The 21711-nt window shown below is 42.1% G+C and overlaps 1 protein-coding gene across 2 annotated transcripts in view; it reads right to left on the reverse strand.

The window, feature by feature from the left end:
• Positions 1-17926, reverse strand: part of coil (coilin p80) — a 73609-nt gene extending 55683 nt beyond the window's left edge. For both annotated transcript variants that reach the window (XM_084328441.1, XM_084328440.1), the window contains exons 1-4: positions 17630-17926; positions 14473-15640; positions 900-989; positions 204-251 (exon numbers count right to left, since the gene is read on the reverse strand). In XM_084328441.1, the coding sequence (XP_084184567.1) occupies positions 204-251; positions 900-989; positions 14473-15640; positions 17630-17883 (1560 nt within the window). In that variant the 5' untranslated portion in view covers positions 17884-17926. The remainder of the gene's footprint in view (positions 1-203; positions 252-899; positions 990-14472; positions 15641-17629) is intronic.
• Between the last annotated feature and the right edge of the window lie 3785 nt (positions 17927-21711).

Genomic DNA, 21711 nt, shown 5'->3' on the forward strand with positions numbered 1-21711 from the left:
ACATATTTCTAGGGACATATGCGAGCAATATGGTCGCACTGTAAAGCCCTGTTCCTAGGCACCGCATGGCTGGCACGGAAAGTGTTAAGAAAAAGCCATGATGACAAACTCTCCCCTTCAGGGTGTCAACAGTGGCAGACATCTCGACTGCAGCGCAAACTCTGGAGTGAAATCTTGCCAGACTAGCTTCTATTTTCACTCACTTTATACTCCGACACCTCGGGTGTGTAACTCTCTGTCAACTCCAGCAGCTGTGAACACACACACACACACACACAGGGAAGGGTGTTAAGCAGCGGGGCAGAGAAGAAAGATGAGTTGGTTCTCTTATTCTGTAAGATCCATAAAATCCATGTTCCGCTTACATTTGACCCTGTTTTCCCACAATCAGTTCATTCATATTCATTAGTTGAATGCATCAGGTTTTCAGATATGCGTCTGAAACAATGCTGCTGATGCAGATTCTATTCTGCTTATCGTCGGTCACTTTGACGTGTATGCGAGACTGCTGGCTGGGCAGTGGGCGAGATGAAACCAGTTCTGTGTCCTTCCACTTTGTAGAACTGCATTGTAGATTCTCCCCTCATTCTCTTCCCTGGGTCTCTAATTCCTCCCCTGCCATTTTCGTCGTCCACGTCTGTCAGGCCTCAAAAAGGCAACAAGATGATTTTGGGAGGTCGGGAAAAGATATACCGTATATAAAAACCTTTGGAATAGATCCTTTTTCCTTGTGAATAATGTAATATTTTATGTCTAAAGCTCTCCTCCAATCATTAATTATGTAGTGTCGCATAGCCAGACCTCTCTCCACACTACGTTAGCGCTGTGCCAGCGCCAGAGAGAGGTCTGGCTGAACCTATTATCATTCCTCAGCAAAGACAAAAGGTAGAAGGTCTCACCTTGAAGGCTATCTTCTGGCCCACCTGTGGCGGGGCAGCTAGCATGGGCATGGCACTGTAGTCCCGTTTGGGGACACTCTCAACTGGGTTCTACAAGGAGGGACAAACGGGAGGTAAACAAATCAGTCCAACTTGACATCTTTGAAAACGGATGATAGTGCAGTAATGAATGGTTTGTCCACAGCAATGATCCTTTATTGCTAGCTAATCATGAGAGGCCTCACGATACTAGAGTCACAATATTGTAATATCACAACATTGTTATTTATTACCTTTCAACTGCAAATTATGTCCCCAAAGGAAAACTTAACATCTGCAATATACATCTAACATTTATCTAATAAGATAACGTGTTCAGTCTGTTCACCTCATATTTTACTGTATCGATTGCCCCCCACCCCTAGTTACTATAAAATTGTATGCATTCACATATAATAAGAAGGGAAATAAGTATTGAACACATCAACAATGAGCGTATTCAAGCGGAATTTACACCAGATTTTGGTATTAACTAAAAATAATAACTAACAAGAAATCTAAATCTAAACATTAAAGTTAATATGTAAATAAAGTTATGTGTAATAAAGTGGAATGAAACAGAAAAAAGTATTGGACACACTAAGAAAAAGCAGTACACCACAGCAAGGAAAGGCAAGGAACGAGTTGAAAACCAAAACGAATTAGAAGGCAACTCTACCTCCTATCTGTACTAATAATGTCAACTGGGTTAGAATATATTGATGGGCTATAAAAGTTTTATTTTCTTTTTTATACCAAGGTGCCACACAAGAAACATCTAATGATGGGTAAAAGCAAAGAGCTCTCAAGACCTTCATAAACAGATTGATGCAAATCATAAAAATATAATTGGCTTAAGACATATTTCACAACTTCTGAATCTTCCAGTAAGCACCATTAGGGGCATTATCCGTAAGTGGAAGCAACATCACTCACTCCATCATCAACCAGCCACACACATGTGCTCCTCACAACATTTCTGATCAGGGAGTCAGAAGGCTACTTAGAAGAGTAGCCAAAGAGCCATGGACCACTAGGAAAGAGCTCCAGAAAGACTTGGAGGCAGCAGGTACAACTGTGACAGAAAGGACAATGGCAATGCACTCCACCGCCATGGCCTCTGTGCACGCTCAGCCCGCAAGACTCCACTACTGAAAAAAAGACATGTTGAAGCGTGTTAAAAGTTTGCCAAACAACATCTGGACAAGCCAGTGAACTACTGGGAGCCAGCGTTTCCGTTAGCCGGTAATTACCGGTATTTGGCCGGCAAAATCTGTTGAAGTCCGACATATTTAATCTCTCCGGTCATAGTGTCCGGTGAAAATAGTTCCCTCTGGGCAGTTTGATTATTTGAATTGTATTTGGATGGGCTGGAGTTGGGTGGCCTATGCGATGAACGAAACAATCATTGCGTTTGTTGTCGTTGCTTCGCTCAGCGAGAGCTTGCTGCTGGATTTGTGGAAGGCATGCAGCTGCAGACCCACAGAACCCACCAGCTTTGCTGGCACAGTGCGGTCCCCAGACCTGGAAAGCTGCTCTGCGGGTCTGCAGCTGGATGCTTCTTGCAAACTAACTGCTGCCGGCTCGCGCTGATAACAGCTTTCATTGTTGGACCGGCTGCTTGGTGGAGCAACGATGAAACGAATGTAATGAATCGTTCGTCGCATGGGCTATTTAATTTTGGCCTGTTTTGGTACGGTTCGGGTGATCAAGTTGTGCTTGGAGGGAGTTGTTTTCACCGGACATTATGACCAGCACCAAGTCGTTGGGAGGTGGAGAAATACATCACGCAAACCCGGCCACGATAACGTTGCCGTCTCTCTCTGCAAAATTTCTCAGTTCTTCGCTTGATATAATTAATACAAATGTCCAATATAACGGAATTCATTAGCTCATAAAAATGTGATTATAACAGACTGCTGTTTAGTGTCGGACCGACTGCCCACATACGCGGTCTATTTTATTTCAAGTCAGCAGCAGCACGGAGTATCGAGGGACTTATTTTATTTGGAATATATTAATGACTGTATACGCAAAAGTAGCCTAGTTTTAAATAATAATATTATAAATCTACATGCCTTGAGGATGACATTCTTTATATAGTCTGCCTATAAATTGTTTTAAAGCTCAATAAACTATGACCGGAATTAATCTCATTTGTCCGGTAGATTGAAATCTTGCAGGTCACGGAGACCGGCAACAATTTTTTCTAACGGAAACCCTGCTGGGAGCATGTACTCTGGTCAGATGAGACCAACATTTTTCTTTTTGGGACTCACACTACACACCATGTTTGGAGGTGAAATGGCAGTCACAGTGCACATTACCTGAATAATACTATCCCAACAGTGAAGTTTGGAGGTGGAAGTATCATGGCGTGGGGCTGTTTCTCCTCTCGTGGTACTGGCAGACTTCATATCATTGAAGGAACAATGACATTCATGGAGCCATGTACAGAGAGATTCTTGAGATGAACCTGCTTGCATCCACCAGGATGCTGAGGATGATCATGAGACCTGGGTGGACCTTCCAGCAGGACAACGATCCAAAGCATACAGCAAAGGAAACTCGCAATTGGTTTCAGAGAAAGAAAATCAACTTGTTGGAATGGCCCAGTCAATCACCTGACTTAAACCCAATTGAACATTTGTGGAAGCGTCTGAAGATCCAGATTCACAAGATTTAAAGACAATCTGTGTAGAGGAATGGGCCAAAATCACACCTGAATACTGCAGGCGATTAGTTAAATCATACAGAAAGCGTCCTTGAAGCTCATTACAAACAAAGGCTTCTCCACTAAGTATTGAATTAATTTCAGTTAAGTGTGTTCAATACTTTTTTCCTATGTCATTCCACGTTGAATGAATGAATGAATGACTTTATTTGACAATATAAAAAATAAACATGTGACAGAAGAGCACAGTCAGGATATACTGCCAAGGATGAAACGCAAAAAAGCTCAGAGCTTATTTCCATTGTAGTCCTTGTAGGGGGGTGGGGGAGTGTGATGCTTAATACAGTGGTTCTCAAACTTTTTACACCAAGTACCACCTGAGAACGTAGCTGGCTCTCCAAGTACCACCATATGACCGGCGTTAAAATACAGTCTATTCAGCTATGCACAGTTCACGCAGGAGGCAAATGTATTCCTAATACCATTATTTATTGTTAACTTTTGTCAGACACAGCCACAATGTACAAAGGGATAGCACTAGAACTAGGGCTGGGCGATATAACGATAACGATAAATATCGCGATATATTGTAATAATCGATATCGAATACCGAAATTAAAAAAAAATCGAAAAATCGTTTTTTTTTTTTTTTTTTTTTTTTTAAATTTTAAATTTGTTTTACCTGCAACAGGGCAGTTTTAAAACCAGAGACAGTGGACAGACTTGTCTTTCTTGCCTGCAACTTAAAGTAATGGCTTTGCTTGTCCAAATGACAATACTGACCAAATTCAGATTTCTTTTTCTCTCGTCCATTTATTTTGTTTGCTTTCTAATTTAAAATACATTTTGAAACCGTCTGTACACAGTAGGCTATGTGTGCTAGCAGAACTAGACTCCAGTCACGAGTCACAGTGCACATGTGCGGTGGTTTGTCCACCAAAAAAGCGCCAAAAGATCGAAAATAAACGAGCAGAGCCAGAACTGTTCAACTCCTCTGGAGCCACAGCCAGCAGAGAAGCCGGTTTACTTTAGCTTTTAAACCAGCTGCAGCCTGAGAACTGGAGTGTGAGGGGATGTAACACTAAAGATGGCGGCAATGACAAAGAATTGCTGCAAAATAAACATACATCTGTTGTTAAAAAAAAAAAAAAAAAAAAAAATTATACTTATAACAATTCGATAATTATCGATATCGAGAAATAAAATAAAATTATCATATCGTTATCGCGATATGATTTTTTTCCATATCGCCCAGCCCTAACTAGAACTAGCAAACGCTTCCACACAACTCATACAATGCAAGGGGCATTGAGAACATAATAACTAACATTCTCAAATGTACTTAATTCTCTCTCTATCTCTCTCTTTCTCTCACACAGCAAGCAATTGTCCGTCATTCTCTCTCTCACACACACACACACACACACATTTAGTTACAAAAACTTAATTTCCTGCATTCTGGTGCAGGAATTTTTGAATGTTTACCCTTTAAATGCCAGTTTGTGTGATGGCATCACAAATTATTGTAAAAAAAAACACAAAAAAAGTAAAATATTTTCAATATATCAAATGCAAAGTACATTTAACACCAACTCTTTTCAGAAAAGTGGGAGTACTTCATTTTTTATCTGACATTACAAAAAATAAATGGTTATGATCAGGGCTGAAGTTGAATTAAAGATTTATGACTGTTTAGACTGCATTACTCTCTGTCACAGTGATCTCCTGGTTGTTCCCCACTTAGGTTATCTAACTATCGCGCCACCGCAACCAGAAACACTGGCCTGGCCTGCTTCTAAGTTCAGTGGCCTGACATTTTTTTTTATTTTTTTTTTGCTTTTTTGTAAATGTTTTCAAGTACCACCAGCAGTACCACCAAGTACCACTAGTGGTACGCGTACCACAGTTTGAGAACCACTGGCTTAATACATGCATCATACAAAACATGACATCACAACACATATACCATTTAACATTTATATACATAACAGACTCATACAACATGCAAGGGTGCCTTAAGCTAAGTGTCTAGGTCAAGTATAGTCCCTTTTGAGCCATGTCTTCAGGCTGGACTTGAATCTAACGGCATACGATTTTCAGGTCACTGGGCAGACTGTTCCAATAGATAGCTGCTGAATACAGAAATGACCCCTTCCCCTAGAGCCATATGAAATCCGTTTTATTTTCTTTCCAAATTCCATTTTATTTTTTTCCAAATTCCGTTTTAATATTTCAGAATTCTGTATTTTGCTTTGTACGCTCATTTTACCATCAGAAATAGTGTCTAATAAGTGGGAATGAATAAATGTCCACAATTTAATAAGATATAACAGTCCATTTAATAGGACTGTCTTAAATACTCCGAAGCTTCGTTCGATGGGCATGGGATTCGAATATGAAAATAAAATTTGATTATTAAAAAATATAAAAATATAAATGATATATATATATTTTTTTGCAAAATCAACTCTGCCTCTCTTTGTTAATTACAACAAGCAATGCTGTTTGTTATTTAAGATGAGGTCGGACTCGGCACTGACAGATTTGTGTTCATTGTGCTGCTTTTATAAAGCCTCAAATGACGGCTTACAATTAGGGCTGGGCGATAAAACGATAACGATAACTATCGCGATAAATTATTTCCTCGAAATAAACATGAAACGTGGTGGCAAAGTTTCGATATATCGATTTTCCAAGCTTGGATATGAGCACACGCACTAACAACCAATCAGTGAAGGAGATGGCCGATAGCGGAAGGAGACCCGGAAGGAGACACGGAGGTAGGACTAAGTAAACAAGGCTGGCTAGGGCTAATTAGCTTGCACGGCGCTATTTTACAGTTTACCTGCCGAGTTGGTGTGTGTTTTGAATTCTGAGGGTAACTGTTATAGTAGTGTGGGGTATACGGTGGACGTCGTTGCAATGAATTGGGCGGAACAGAGTATTTTAGGGTCATTTTTAGTACATTGTCATGAGATACTCCGCTCGGAAACGAGGCTGGCTAGGGCTAATTAGCTTGCACGGCGCTATTTTACAGGTAACCTGCCGAGTTGGTGTGCGTTTTGAATTCTGAGGGTAACTGTTATAGTAGTGTGGGATATACGTAGGGTTGGGCACCGAAAACCGGTTCTAATAGGAACCGGTTCCTAACTTCCGGTTCTGGAACCGGAAGTAACATATTTGAATTTCGATTCTAAATTTCGATTTTTTTTTTTTTACTTTTTTTTTTTTTTACTTTAATACCCTAGTTACAGTACAGCAACCAAATTAAACTGTATCAAGTCAACTGAAAATGTGAATAGTATGATTTTCTTTTTGAAATAAAAAATAAAATAAAAATCTCCTTCGAAATAAGCTGTGACCTGTTTTGACCTGCACCTCAAAGAATCGGAATCGAGAATCGTTTAGAACAGGAATCGATATGGAGAATCGGAACCGGAACCGGAATCGTTCAAATCCAAACGATGCCCAACCCTAGATATACGGTGGACGTCGTTGCAATTAATTGGGCGGAACAGAGTATTTTAGGGTCATTTTTAGTACATTGTCATGAGATACTCCGATTGCTTTGGCTAACTGCTAACGTGCGCGGACTGATGACGACATCAACTCGACTCTCGAGACATTCACAGCAGCAAAACAAGTCTATTAATAGCCCGTCCATTCGCGCCGGGCATAATAAGTTAATTAAACTTGACAGACATTATATCGACGATAATTATCGATATCGAGTTATATTAAAATAATTTTATAATTTTATCGCGATAACGTTTTTGGCCATATCGCCCAGCCCTACTTACAATATTTCATGAAAGCAAAGTGTTTTGTTTGTCTAAGATTTAAAAAGGTTTAAACTTTACAGCACTGACAAAGTTGAACAAAGTGCTGTACAAGTCCCACGACATAAAAAAAAGAGAAAAAATATTATAATTTTTTTTTTATTATTTACAGTTGATTCCATTTTTATTGCTCAATTCCGCGATTCCGTCCGCGATTCCGTGATCGTGGATTTCATATGGCTCTACTTCCCCATACAGCTCCTGAATCTGACTGGCACAAAGTCAGTTGAGCTGCGCCTAGTTTGGTATGCATGGGTGTCTCTTAGAGCCATATGAAATCAGTTTTATTATTTTCCAAATTCCATTTTATTTTTTCCCAAATTCCGTTTTTTCCGTTTTAATATTTCAGAATTCTGTATTTTGCTTTTTATGCTCATTTTACCATCAGAAATAGTGTCTAATAAATGGGAATTAATAAATGTCCACAACTGAATATGATATAACAGTCCATTTAATGTTTTTAAGTGCTGCAACTCAGAAATACAGTTCAATTTTACACAATACTTTTCAAATAATATTGTGACAAAATAAAAATACACATTTCAAGTGTAAACAATAGATACAGCTACTACTGACATTATCACAATGACAATGTCGGTAGCCTAGCTATATCTATTATATTGTGATGAAATATAGTAATGCATAATTTAGGCACCTTTAGTTTAGTTTATTTCGTTTATAAAGGGCAGTGTATAATGACAATCGTTTGCATTAAACAAATGGATGAGTGCACCAGATTTAGCAAGAAGCTATCATTTCCATCTATAGTCCTATGTACTGTAACATTTCATAGCTATTTAAGTTTATTTAGATTATAAAGGGCAGTGTATAATGACAATCGTTTGCATTAAACAAATGGATGAGTGCACCAGATTTAGCAAGAAGCTATCATTTCCATCTATAGTCCTATGTACTGTAACGTTTCATAACTATTTAAGTTTATTTAGATTATAAAGGGCAGTGTATAATGACAATCGTTTGCATTAAACAAATGGATGGGTGCACTAGATTTAGCAAGAAGCTATCATGTCCTAACGACGTTATAGCTATTTAATCACAATAGTGTCGCAAGTGTTTTTGTGGCTCCAGTCCACGGAACGTTGACATAATTTGCAAAACACCTCATCGCCGGAGGCATAAAAGTCATTAGGATACTGCTCTGCTCTGAATTGAGGGCTTATTGGGGAATGTCTTAGCTTCTTGACGATGTTAACACCGAAGCAGCGAGACGCTTGGAGACTGCCGTGTTGTGTGTAACCCGCTCTAGCGTCCGCCTCCCCGGTCGCGTGTGCACCAAACGTTCCACCCAAAAACGGAATTTCAGTCCAGATTAGGCCAAATTCTGCAATATTCCACGTTTTGCAGTTGATTCCATTTTTATTGGTTAATTCCGCGATTCCGTCCGCGATTCCGTGAACGCGGATTTCATATGGCTCTACCATTATGCCCACGTCGCGTTAAAGATCGAAGATAACGTTACGTTAGTGTAAGCTAACAAGCTAACCCAGAGCCATAGGCAGAGAGAAGTGGGGACTGGGAAGGAGGGTGCATTCTCGGGATAGCCCCACTAACAGGATCTGGCCGGTACTGCACCTTCGGACTCCCAATATGCCTTTTCCAGCCAAAATACAGCTCTGTGACAGTGAATAGGATATTAATATCGGAAAAAAAAGAAAAACGAACCAAAAACAGTGAACAGGAGGTCTATTTGTATTAAAAACAATAGATTGTTTTTCATTTAAATGTCTGGAAGAGCTCAAAAATAAAAATGTCAAATGATATTTCCATTGCCTTTTTTTGTTGATTTAAATGTTACTTATTGTGTTAAATGGGCATATAATATAGTCTCATATCGATCGCAGGCACCTGAATCGATCGTATCGTGGCAGACTGTGTGATATCGGATAATATTGTATCGTTGTCCAAAGAATCGATATCGTATCGTATCGTGATGAAACTGGTGATTCCCACCCCTAGACAATAGGCGGCGGTATTTGCCCTTTGCGAGCTCAGACCCATTCCCAATGATAACGTCAGACTGGATGGATGAAAAATTTATGGATATCGCTAATAAAAGAAATAACGATTAAAACCAGAGTATACTCGTGATTGGCCAGGAACGCATGGCGAGTTAACCCGACTAAACTCGTGGTTGGCACTGAATGGGTTAAATGTGATTTTTTTCTAATTTCCCCAAGAAATAACGTATGTGTCAAAAACCATTAGTCCACTAATCCCTACCTGCGGATTAGTCGACTAATCTAGTGGTTCTCAAAGTGGGGTCCCATGTAAAATCTGGAATTTTAATTACCCTACATAATATGAATGACTATTCCAATAGGCTTCACTCTCTCCTCTTATGTCCAGACCTACAAACAGTTATGAAAGTCTCAACTAAACAACACATCTCTCTTCAGATGGGGATCCCTGGGACAAGAGCTTATGAAATAGGCATCCAAGGTGAATTTGGGATGTTTGACAACCACTGGACTAAAAGGAGTAAGGATGCACAGATACAAGGCTAAAATAGGGCATCGGTATCAGAGAATTTCCACAAATATAAAATCGTATACCAAGAAATGTGTAACACGTCAGAAATTAAAGCAAAGTGTCTTAATTAGCATTTTTAACATGTAGAAGGTTAAGTCTTTGTAATGGAGAAACATGTATTAAATATCTAAATCAGTTTTGTCCACAGTTACGAAAACCTGATGGCCTAAGTCTCTACTGTTCAGTAAAAGTGATGGTTTAAGCAAGCCTATACTGTTCAGTAAACCTGATGGTCTAATTCTATACTGTTCAGTAAAACTAGGGATGCACCGAAATTTCGGCTACCGAAAGTTTTCGGCCGAAAGAGTTTTTTCACCGAAAATATAATACCGAAACAGAAACAACCTGTAACCTAACGCGTGTTGTTGTGATGATGTCGCGCTGTCGGGAGTCGCGCTGTTTCTATGTAAACTCTGCACGCAACGCGTCCAATAAATGCGTCTTTAACATCCTTATTTACTATATGCCCGTCGCGGTTAATCACTCAGTGATCTAATATGCATATTATTCAGAGCGAGAGGGGGGGGGGGGGATAGTGTTGTCACGATACTGGAATTTCGACTTCGATACGATACCTTGAAAAGTATCGATACTTCGATACCATTTCGATATCAAAAAAAAAGAAAAAAACGTATATATATATATATATATATATATATATATATATATATATATTTTAAACAAATTTAGCTTTTGTTGCTGGTTGATTCTCCTCAGCTTCGAGTCTGGCACTATAAGAGAAGATAAATATAACACTTTTAAAACCCTTTGTTTATCTTTAGATCACACATTTAAAAATAACTGTTCATCTCACTTCAATCATTTTTATTGCAAATGCAGAACATGGTATTTTCTCAAGCAGACAGATGTAAACACTGTAATCTGTGTTGCATGTACCTGACAAACTGAACTGTTTGTATTACAGTTAGTAACAGTTTCGATTTTTATTTAAAGATAACGAGAGCGAGCGAGCGAGCAAGAGAGAGAGAGAGAGAGAGGTAGCGGTAGATAGAGAGAGAGACAGAGAGAGAGAGATAGAGAGAGAGAGAGAGAGGTAGCGGTAGATAGAGAGAGAGAGAGAGAGAGAGAGAGGCTATGCTCGGAGCATTTTAGTAACGTTACATTTTCAACAAGATTGCTGCTATTTAAACACTTGATGGAAACGGGGTAACGTTAACCTTATGTCGACTGTAGTATTGTATGACCTCGACATAACGTTTAAACGTTACTCCGTTTCCATGCAGTATTTATAAAGGTGGCCAGCTAAGCTAACGGAGCTAACTGCTAGCAGTAGCTAACGTTAGCTGGTAGCTGTAACGTTACAACGAATCAGCTGTTGATATTATGCACCATCAGTAGACAACGTATCATGTATTAAACTAGAGTTAATGGTTTAATGCTTCAGTCACAGTGATGTTGAAAGAGCAGCTGTCACGAACCTCTTTCATTTATTTATGGAGATCCGCGCTGGCACTGCTAAAATGTTTATTTACTAACTGAAGACGGCTCTGTGAGGGGGAGGGCTGGACCCGGAGGGGCAAGCGCGCTCTGAACAGCATGTCAACAACTTGCTGTAGAACACTCGCCAGCTGGTACCGATACTGCAGAAAGTATCGGTATTTCGGGAAATGAGTATCGAAGCCGTTTTAAATATTCAGTATCGATATGTATCGATACTTCGATATTTTTGACAACACTAGGGGGGGATAGTGTTTCACATTGACGCGGTCTGTCGTTGATAATATAATCTTTCTCGAGCATACACGTCGCGCGTCTACTGTGCCGAGTCAAGAGAGCACATTCAACTGGGGACTAGAAAGGTGTGCTCAGTAGAGCACAGATGTCCGCCGCGGCAGCCAGAGAAAAGATGGAATTAATGTGCTGTATGCATTCAGAAGTGCTGAATAAATGTTTTATGGACCCATAAGTGATTATTTATTAAAGTTAAGTTTTGCCATAATCATATATTTTTCCATAATCATAATGTTCCACAACATTGGTAAAAAAAATTCTATTCTATGAATCATTTTCGGCCTTTCGGCATTCGGTTTTCGGCCAACTGTTTTCGGTATCGGTTTCGGCCAAGAATTTCCCATTCGGTGCATCCCTAAGTAAAACTGATGGTCTAAGTCTATTCTGTTCAGTAAAACTGATGGTCTAAGTCAGGGCTATTCAACTGGCGGCCCGCGGGCCAGATCCGGCCCGCGGGATGATTCTGACCGGCCTGCCAAAGATTACATGATAATAAAAAAAAATCAAAAATAAAAATATATATATTTTTTTTTATTTTTTTTTTTTTACTTTTTTCTTTTCATGTCAACGTTAACACGCACAATTGAGCCAAAAGTCACTAAATTAATGACAGATTTCATTGATAAATTGAGGGAAAACTTTGCAAGTCGATTTGATGAATTTGACATGTCCAGAGAATTGATGCATTTTGTGAGCAACCCATTTGCCAATGTAGCTGCTATTTCCACAAAAGGACAAGAGTTCCTTGCATCACTTCACATTGATGAAGGTCTCCTGCAACTTGAAATAATTGACATGCAAGCATCATCTGCTCTGAAGCAGGCACTTGAGAATGAATCCACCACAACATTTTGGATAAAGTGTATTCATGTCAAGACATTCCCCAAAATAAAAACGCTGGTAATATCTGTGCTAACAATGTTTGGCTCAACAAACAACTGTGAATCCAGTTTCTCTCACATGAATGCCATTAAAACAAGCAACGTGCCTCCTTGACAAATGAGCATTTGCATCACTGTTTGCGGGTAGCCCTCACTTCCTATGAACCCTCTTTCTCTGCCATTGCCCAGTCAAAGAAGTGCAATCGCTCTCATTAGATGTGTGTATGTAGGCTAGGCCTGTCTGCCCCCCACCCCCCTGATGTTTGAGAGTTAAGAGTGGACAATAAGTGCTAATAAGATGCTGTGATTTGCTGTTGTTGCACAGACATGAAGCACTTTTTCATAAGCTCAGCTGCACTATAAATGTGTTTTTTTGTTCAAGTGTTGATGTTAGAATGTTCAGATGCACATCATGCACTTGTTTGTTTTTTATTTTATTTTTATATTGAAATGTTGAAGAGGAGATGTTGCAGTTGTTGCACAGTCATAAATGAAGCACTTTCTGCAGTATATGTTGCAGATGTGGCACATAAATGAAGCACTTTTTTTGAAAAGTATACTACTTTTGCAATGTAGTTAAATAAAAGTTGTGAAAATGTGGTTGCGTGTTGTGTCAAGTGTACATATATTCATAGCACGGGGAGGCGCCGTGGCAGTCCGGCCCCTGGCCCCTTGGGTTTCTGACAATGTGGCCCCCTGAACAATTTAGTTGAATAGCCCTGGTCTAAGTCTATACTGTTACTGTACAGTAAAAGCGATGGATCAGATCGGTACTCTGTATCGGTCGATACTAGGGATGTCCCGATCGATCGGCCAGCGATCGGTATCGGCCGATAATCAGTATAAATATGAGATTGTGGAATTCCGATAATGCTTCCTACTCGCCGATTGTGAAAACCGATCGATGACGCGAGCGGAAAAACATAAAAACATAACAGAAACGCAACTCTCAGCGGAGTTGGAATGAGAGCATGAGAGATGTGTGTGACTGAGAGAGCGTGTGTGTGTGCGAGTGTGAGAGAGCGTGTGTGTGTGTGAGTCTGTGAGACTGTGTGTGCGAGCGAGCATGAGAGTTACTTACTAATAGTGTAGTAGTATCTATGGAGCCCCGCTACACCATAGATATATATAAACATTATGCGCTACACTGCCCCAGGTGAGTAGGGTGTATCTGCAGTGCAGGTCGCTGAGAGACAACCAAGCATGTCGTGAAGACCTGCCCTAATCTGCCTCTGATTCGCAGGGGGAATGTGATTGGCGAAAGCAGAGTCACACACAGACAGTGGCTCCAGTCAGACATGCATTTCAGACAGAGACGCTGCTTGCATTAGAGAGAGCGGAGAATTTCGACTTGTGTGTTGGTGCTGTCTCGCAGTCAGATAATACATATGAAAATGGTTAAAAAAATGCATTGAATTCAGCTCAATTCGATTTTTATCATGTATAGGTTACTAATCATTATTTAAAAAATATTAATTAACCCAAATCCCAATTTACAGTACTGTATAACAAAACCAAAAAAGATCGGTATCGGCAGTGTATCGGCCGATATGGCTCATAGATGATCGGTATCGGTGGGAAAAAACGTGATCGGGGCAACCCTAGTCGATATTAAACGTTTAGTACTTGGAATCGGTATCAGCAGTGAGTGGTATCGGTGATTCATCCCTAAAGACATCACATTATACACAGACTTGGCTGATAGAAGGAGCACGTTCAGTGTTAGAAAAAGACTCCCAAGATGCAACACTGAATGGCAGAGGAAGTCCTTCATTCCAACAGCCATCAGACTATATAAAGCATCACTGTGCCTGACTGAGCAGAGTGACATTTTACCTTTACATCAACATTTAACGAACCTGGAGGATGACTGAATTGTTGGTAAGTGTGTCGCTCTGGTAGGATGGCTGCTTCTGCACTTCATCATAGTTATGACGGAAGTCTCCGGCTGGCCGCCCCCGGCCACCTGGGGCGTCCCTGCCCCAGGCGTCCCTGCCCTCTCTCCCTCTGCCTCTACCCCTCTCACCACCCCCGGAGGAGGGGTTACCCCTACCCCGACCAGGGGCCGTCCCGAGTCCCATCCCCAGCGCCTGGAGTCCCCTTCCCAGCAGTCCTATCCCCGACCCCTGGATGGGCCTCTTGATCACCAGCTTGATTTCCTCCTCGCTGCTGCTACTGTCTGACGAGGAGCTCTCTGGCTTTTGTAGAACTTTCCCGGCGGGCAGAGCAGCGGCCCCGCCGCCTGTCTGTCTCTGGGTAGAGGTTACCGGCTGCTGCGACACTGAAGGAGGCCCAGGTGGAGGTCTGGAAGCTGTGCTCTTGTCACTTGCGACCCCGTTGGGAGTTGTGGAGGCAGGTTTAACTACAGGCTTCTTTTTCGGGGAGTCTTTGCTCTGCGCCTTGCCGGGGGCTTCATCTGAAGAGGATTCTGTCTCCGATGAAGACGAGGGAGGAGGAGGCTGTGGTTGTGTGGCCGTAGGGGGCTTAGGTTTTGGGGTGGCCTTGGATACCGTGGCGGGGGTGGTGGAGGGCGTTTTGGGTGGTGCTGCTGGTTTTTGCTGAGGCGTTTTCTTGGGAGCCACGTCCTCCTCGCTACCGCCATCGCTGGAGTCTGAGGAGGAGACGTCTTGTGTTCTTGCGCCAGCTTTGCTTCCGACAGATATAGGCGTTGGCGCTGCAGCAGGTTTCTTGGTGCTTTTGACAGGCACCGTTACAGCGGCTTTGGGCGAGGCCTTGGTGGAGGATGCGTTTCCCTCCACCTCTTTCCTCCCCTTCTTCTTCTTATCTTTTTTCTTCTTCTTTTGGACGTCCTCGTTCCCTTCCCGCTCAGGCTCCGTCTTCTGTCTCTCCTCACTCTTTTTCTTCCTCTTCTTCTTTGTCCTCCACTCCGTGGTCACTCCGTTCTCTGCTGGCTGCTGCTCCTCCTCGTCCACCGCATCTCTCTGCCTCTTCCTGCCGAGGTGGTCGCTGGAGGTGTGCTCTGTGTGGCCGTCTCCGTTCACCTGGCCCACACGCTCCACCTTCACCCTGGGAAGTAGGCAAACGGGACAACAGTATGTGAGACATGACATTATTTCACTGTATGGCTTAACAGCCCTGCTAGAAAAACCAGCATAGACCAGCATAATTTCAATGCTGATCTATGCGGGTGTAACGGAGGTACCACTGTTTCAGTAGATTACTTTATTCCAACATATTACCAGCAGGAGGGGTAATAACATCACCATAACATAACAACCACGAGTATATCCACACAGACACGATGGACTTCAAGTGTTGTTTTTTAATTGAATTGATTGAAAAGTTTATTAACAGATTGCAGAATGGGTACAGTACAGTACAGCTCAATACATACAATTGTTAAGAGGATGCAGACCTGAGTGTTTCCATCAGGGTCCCCCATTTTCAATTCATCATATGACACACGACATACAGATAGACAGTACTGCTACATCTATACATTTATGACATACCAGATTTTCAAATACAGTACTGTTTGTGATACTAAAAAAAAATCCAGAAAAATAGTGTATATACATTTGACATAGAACTGTGCATTGGAGGAGGTTGGGTAGGTGGGGTGGGGTTGGGTGGGGCTGTACATTGGAGGTGGGGGGGGGGGGGGGTTGGGTACATTGGAATACTGACAAAGCCATGCTTGGTCTTTATTGTACAACTGGGTTAGGACATTTGTAGGGGCCAGTTTCGAATTGCAGTCTCCCGTAGGTGTTCTTTGAGAGTGTTTTTGAAGGTGGGTAGTGATTCACATTCCTTTACAGCTTTGGGTAGGGCGTTCCACATTGATGTGGCATAATTGCGAAACGTGTTTAGTCCCTTGTTTGAGCCGAATCTGGGTTTTACATGATTTGTGGAGCTCCCTCTGGTGTTGTGATCATGGTATTCACTGACCTTTGGGAAGTATTTTGACATGTACATGGGTACCTTGGTCGTGTAGTGTATCTTGTAGACCAGGCCCATTGCAAGTTGCTGTACTCTGTCGTCTACTCTAAGCCATCCTAGGTTGGCAAAGTTTGCAGGGGTGAGGTGGGTTATAGGAGTCAGGTCAAGCAGTAGTCTGACTAGTTTGTTTTGAGATGTTTGTAATTTGGTTTTTAGTGCCTTTGAGGTGCTTTGGTACCATGAGCCTGCATGCATAGTCGTAGTACCCTTGAATGAGTGCTCCTGCCAGAGTCTTCAGGGTATTCTTGTTTACCAGAGAGGAGATCCGGTACAAGAATAGAGTTTGTTGGTTGACTTTTTTTATTACATTGGATGCCATTTTGTCACAGGAAAGATTTGCCTCTAGGATGGAACCCAGGTAGGTAATTTCGTCTTTCCTTGTGACAATATTGTCACCCACTGCAACTGAGAAGCCGTCGGTCTTGCTGAGTTTGTTATTTGAACCGAAGAGAATGGACTCTGTTTTGCCCATGTGTAATGATAGTTTGTTATCAGCGAGCCATATGCAGATTTTGCCTAGTTCCGAGCTGAGGGCTTTTTCAACCTGCAACTTGTTCTTGTCAGAGACCAGCAGGGCTGAGTCGTCCGCAAACAGGAACAAGTTGCAGTCACAGGCTGACGACATGTCATTTGCATAAATTAGGAATAGTAGCGGTCCTAGTATGCTTCCTTGTGGAACACCACAGCTCACTGTGAGGGGGGGATACTAGAGTACCGTTTACCGACTTCATCCTCTTACCAGTTGTTAGTATTGAGCTTTACTAGTGTATACCCACTCTGCAATCTGTTAAAGTTTTCAATCATTCACCCAGACAGCAGCGGTCCCAATGTGCTTCAAGCTCATTGGGGCCTCAGCCGCCTCACACAATGGACAGTGCAAGACCCCCACACATCCGCCCACTGGTGACCACCGCAAGTAAACTCCAAACCATCTTACAAAGAAGCATGACTAGGCCCATGCTCGCCGACGTTCGTTCCTGGATATTATTGAAACCGAGTTTACACCACAGGACTGTCTTGAATTCAATCAAACGTTTTGCCAACAACGTTACAAACCTGATGCTGTCATTGTCACGCACAACATAGATGCTCTCCGTGTGCGGCAGGTAGCAGTCCTCAATGAACAAGTTTAAGACGTTTTTGCGACCGAACTCAAACTTGTCTCGGATGATGCTCTCTAGGTCCGCGACCACACGGCATTTATTCAGGTCCACGAGCACCCAACACATGCGGCAGTCAGAGACAGCGGGTGGAGGATAATCAAAATACAGTCGCACGCGGATTGAACTGGTACTGGGGGAGGCAGCCATTGCATCCACCAAAACAGCGTGGTCGTCCTTCCTGGGTTGTGTAGCTTTGACTGGCCCGATCCCCGGGTCGGTGGGTGGCGGTAATGCCCCAATCAGATGGTGGACGACCGCAGTAAAACCCCAATAAGAAGAAGAAGAAGAAGTGTAGCTTTGAATTCAACTAATTCTCAAAGCTGCCCTCTGTCGACACGGAGGCGATACTGCATATCATGTCCAGGTTGCAAACAGAGACAGTATAATGAATGATGACAATCGATAATAACGTTAGTCCAAAAGATTGATTGATTGAAAACTTTATTAACAGATTGCAGAATGGGTACAATACAATTCTGTGTATTGAGCTGTACTGTATTGTACCCATTCTGCAATCTGTTAATAAAGTTTTCAATCAATTCAATCAATCAATCTTTTGGACTAACGTTATTATCGATTGTCATCATTATACTGTCTCCGAGTATATTGTGCTGCTGTTTGCAACCTGGACATGATATGCAGTACTAGAAGAAAGGGTAACCAAAATCAACATGTTTCTCCTTCCAAGGGTCATCAATAAGCACAGCAAATGTTGTGACTATATGACTAACGGGTCAGGAGATTGACAATGTGCATCCAGCGATAACATTTTAATTAGATTTGTGAACTATGGGTCTGGGGTTGGGACAAAATCAATTTTAAGCCTTGTCGCAGCATTAATTTGGCTACAAGAATATAATGGTAAATTACCATAGTATCACCATAGTATCACAACAACACATGATATTGTTCGCTATTCCAGTTTATATCGTACATCCATTTGTGTAACTGTAAATCCATGTATATTTATTGTATATATTAAAAATAGTGGCTATTTATGTACACTTTAGTTGTGGGTTTTCTTTTCTAATCAGAGTGATCTATCTTGAGAATGTGTTGTATATGCATTTATTTATATTTATATTAAATATAACTTATACTTAGTGTTATAAGAAAAGTTATAAGAAAAAGAAAATGTCCTGTACCCATATACTGTGATTTACAGGTATTTTGGTAAATGGCTGTATTTATATAGCGCTTTTATCCAAAGCGCTTTACAATTTGTTTCTCACATCTTACCCATTCACTCACACATTCACACACCGACGGTGGAGGCAACCATGCAAGGTGCCAACCTGCTCATCAGTGTCTTGCTCAAGGACACTTCGACACGCTGCCCGGGAGGAGCAAGAATCAAACCGGGAACCTCCGGATTACCAGACGACTGCTCTACTCCCAAGCCACTGTCGCCCCCTATTAGGTCTATTTTATTATTAGGTATTTTTACTTTGGTCTCTATCACTATACATTTATAGTTAGTGTAATCAATCATTTGACCTGATGTGTACACTAGAATGTGCAGCATACCATTCTCTGACGTCTCACCCCTTCATGGAGGAGGATTGTTGGCAAGTGACAGCTCTCACTTTTTTCCTCATTCTAGTGACTAGTGACACAACTGTCGGGTCTAGCTCGTATACTGCGTTGGCCCACTAGCCTTAAACTATATCAGCAATAGGAGTAATCATGGATTATCGTCATAGTTATTGTAATCTTCAATCAAGTCAACTGTAAGTAATGCTTGAGACGGTATCTATAGCTAATGCTTGCATCACCATGGAGGTCTAAGGTAAATGTGTATCTCATGAACGTACTTTTCCACTGCATATTGTAACCCTCTCTGTCTGCTTCTAGATGAAATATTTGTGTTATCTTTAAAAAACAGGTCTATTACGGGCGGCTACGTGGCGTAGTGGGCAAGGCGCTCGCCACGAATGCGGAGACGCTGGGCTCGCCTGTTCGAGCCCAGCGTTCCACATTGCTTTCAGTTTAGCTGGTCGTTCATACTAATACACATTGGCCGTATTAGGGGGTGGGAAACTGATGGGTGGGGATCGGGCGTTGTGGACAGCGACTCCTACAGGTCGGTTGGTGCGCCTGCACAGTAGAATCAGGAAGTGTCGGGGGCAGCGTGAGCCTCCCACGCGTTACTCCTCGACACTGAGAGATCGAGCTGCGCAGGTGAAAAGATGCGACTGCTGTTACCTCAAGTACCGGAGGGGACTTGTGCTATGTATGACTTAGTCCACATTGCAGCCGGCTTGTGGGAGGCAAGAAACAGCGTTCGTGACAGGGGAGGGTTGAATTGGATGATACGAAATTGGGATGGGAGAAAATATAGAAAATGGGAGAAAAAGTGGATAAAAAAAAAAACAGGTCTATTACCTGCTGTGGTAAATCTCCCGCTGCCTAGCCCCTTTCGTGACTGTGAAGCAAGGCTTGCATCACAGTCAGGAAAGGGGCTGCCTGCGGCCATCGCCTTTACGGTCGGCTTTGCTTGTCCGAGTTTTCAAAGGGGGCGTGGTTTAGCGACAGGTCTAATTAAGGGCATGCAGACCAGAGAAAGACTTTCGTCTTGTTTACATCAGGGTCCCCCATTTTAAATTCATAGTGACATTTATGACATACACAACATTGATTGATTGATTGAAAACTTTATTTAACAGATTGCAGAATGGGTACAGTACAGTACAGCTCAATACATACAATTGTTAAGGGGATGCAGACCAGAGAAAGACTTTCGTCTTGTTTACATCAGGGACCCCCATTTTCAATTCATCATAACATAATATGACATATACAACATACAGATAGACAGTACTGCTACATCTATACATTTATGACATACCAGATTTGCAAATACAGTACTGTTTGTGATACAAAAAGTGTCCAGAAAAAGAGTGTATACATTTGACGTAGACACTGTTGGAGGAGGTTGGGTAGGTGGAGTGGGGTTGGGTGGGTGGGTTTATTGGGCTGTACATTGGATGGGGGGGGGGGGTTGGTGGGGGGGGGCACTGTACATTGGAATACTGACAAAGCCATACTTGGTCATTTACTGTACAACTGGGTTAGGACATTTGTAGGGGCCAGTTTCGAATTGCAGTCTCCCATAGGTGTTTTTTGAGAGTGTTTCTGAAGGTGGGTAGTGATTCACATTCCTTTACAGCTTTGGGTAGGGCGTTCCACATTGATGTGGCATAATTGCGAAACGTGTTTAGTCCCTTGTTTGAGCCGAATCTGGGTTTAACATGATTTGTGGAGCTCCCTCTGGTGTTGTGATCGTGGTATTTACTGACCTTTGGGAAGTATTTTGACATGTACATGGGTACCTTGGTCGTGTAGTGTATCTTGTAGACCAGGCCCATTGCAAGTTGCTGTACTCTGTCGTCTACTCTAAGCCATCCTAGGTTGTCAAAGTGGGCAGGGGTGAGGTGGGTTCTAGGAGTCAGGTCAAGCAGTAGTCTGACTAGTTTGTTTTGAGATGTTTGTAATTTGTTTTTTTAGTGCCTTTGAGGTGCTTTGGTACCATGAGGTGCAAGCATAGTCGTAGTACCCTTGAATGAGTGCTCCTGCCAGAGTCTTCAGGGTATTCTTGTTTACCAGAGAGGAGATCCGGTACAAGAATCGAGTTCGTTGGTTGACTTTTTATTACATTGGATGCCATTTTGTCACAGGAAAGATTAGCCTCTAGGATGGAACCCACAAAAGGTAATTTCATATTTCCTTGTGACAATATTGTCACCCACTGTAACTGAGAAGCCGTCGGTCTTGCTGAGTTTGTTATTTGAACCGAAGTTAATGGACTCTGTTTTGCCCATGTGTAATGATAGTTTGTTGTCGGCGAGCCATATGCAGATTTTGCCTAGTTCCGAGCTGAGGGCTTTTTCAACCTGTAACTTGTTCTTGTCAGAGACCAGCAGGGCTGAGTCGTCCGCAAACAGGAACAAGTTGCAGTCACAAGCTGACGACATG

Source organism: Notolepis coatsorum (assembly GCF_963971535.1).
Source record: "Notolepis coatsorum genome assembly, chromosome: 14".
NCBI lineage: Eukaryota > Metazoa > Chordata > Actinopteri > Aulopiformes > Paralepididae > Notolepis > Notolepis coatsorum.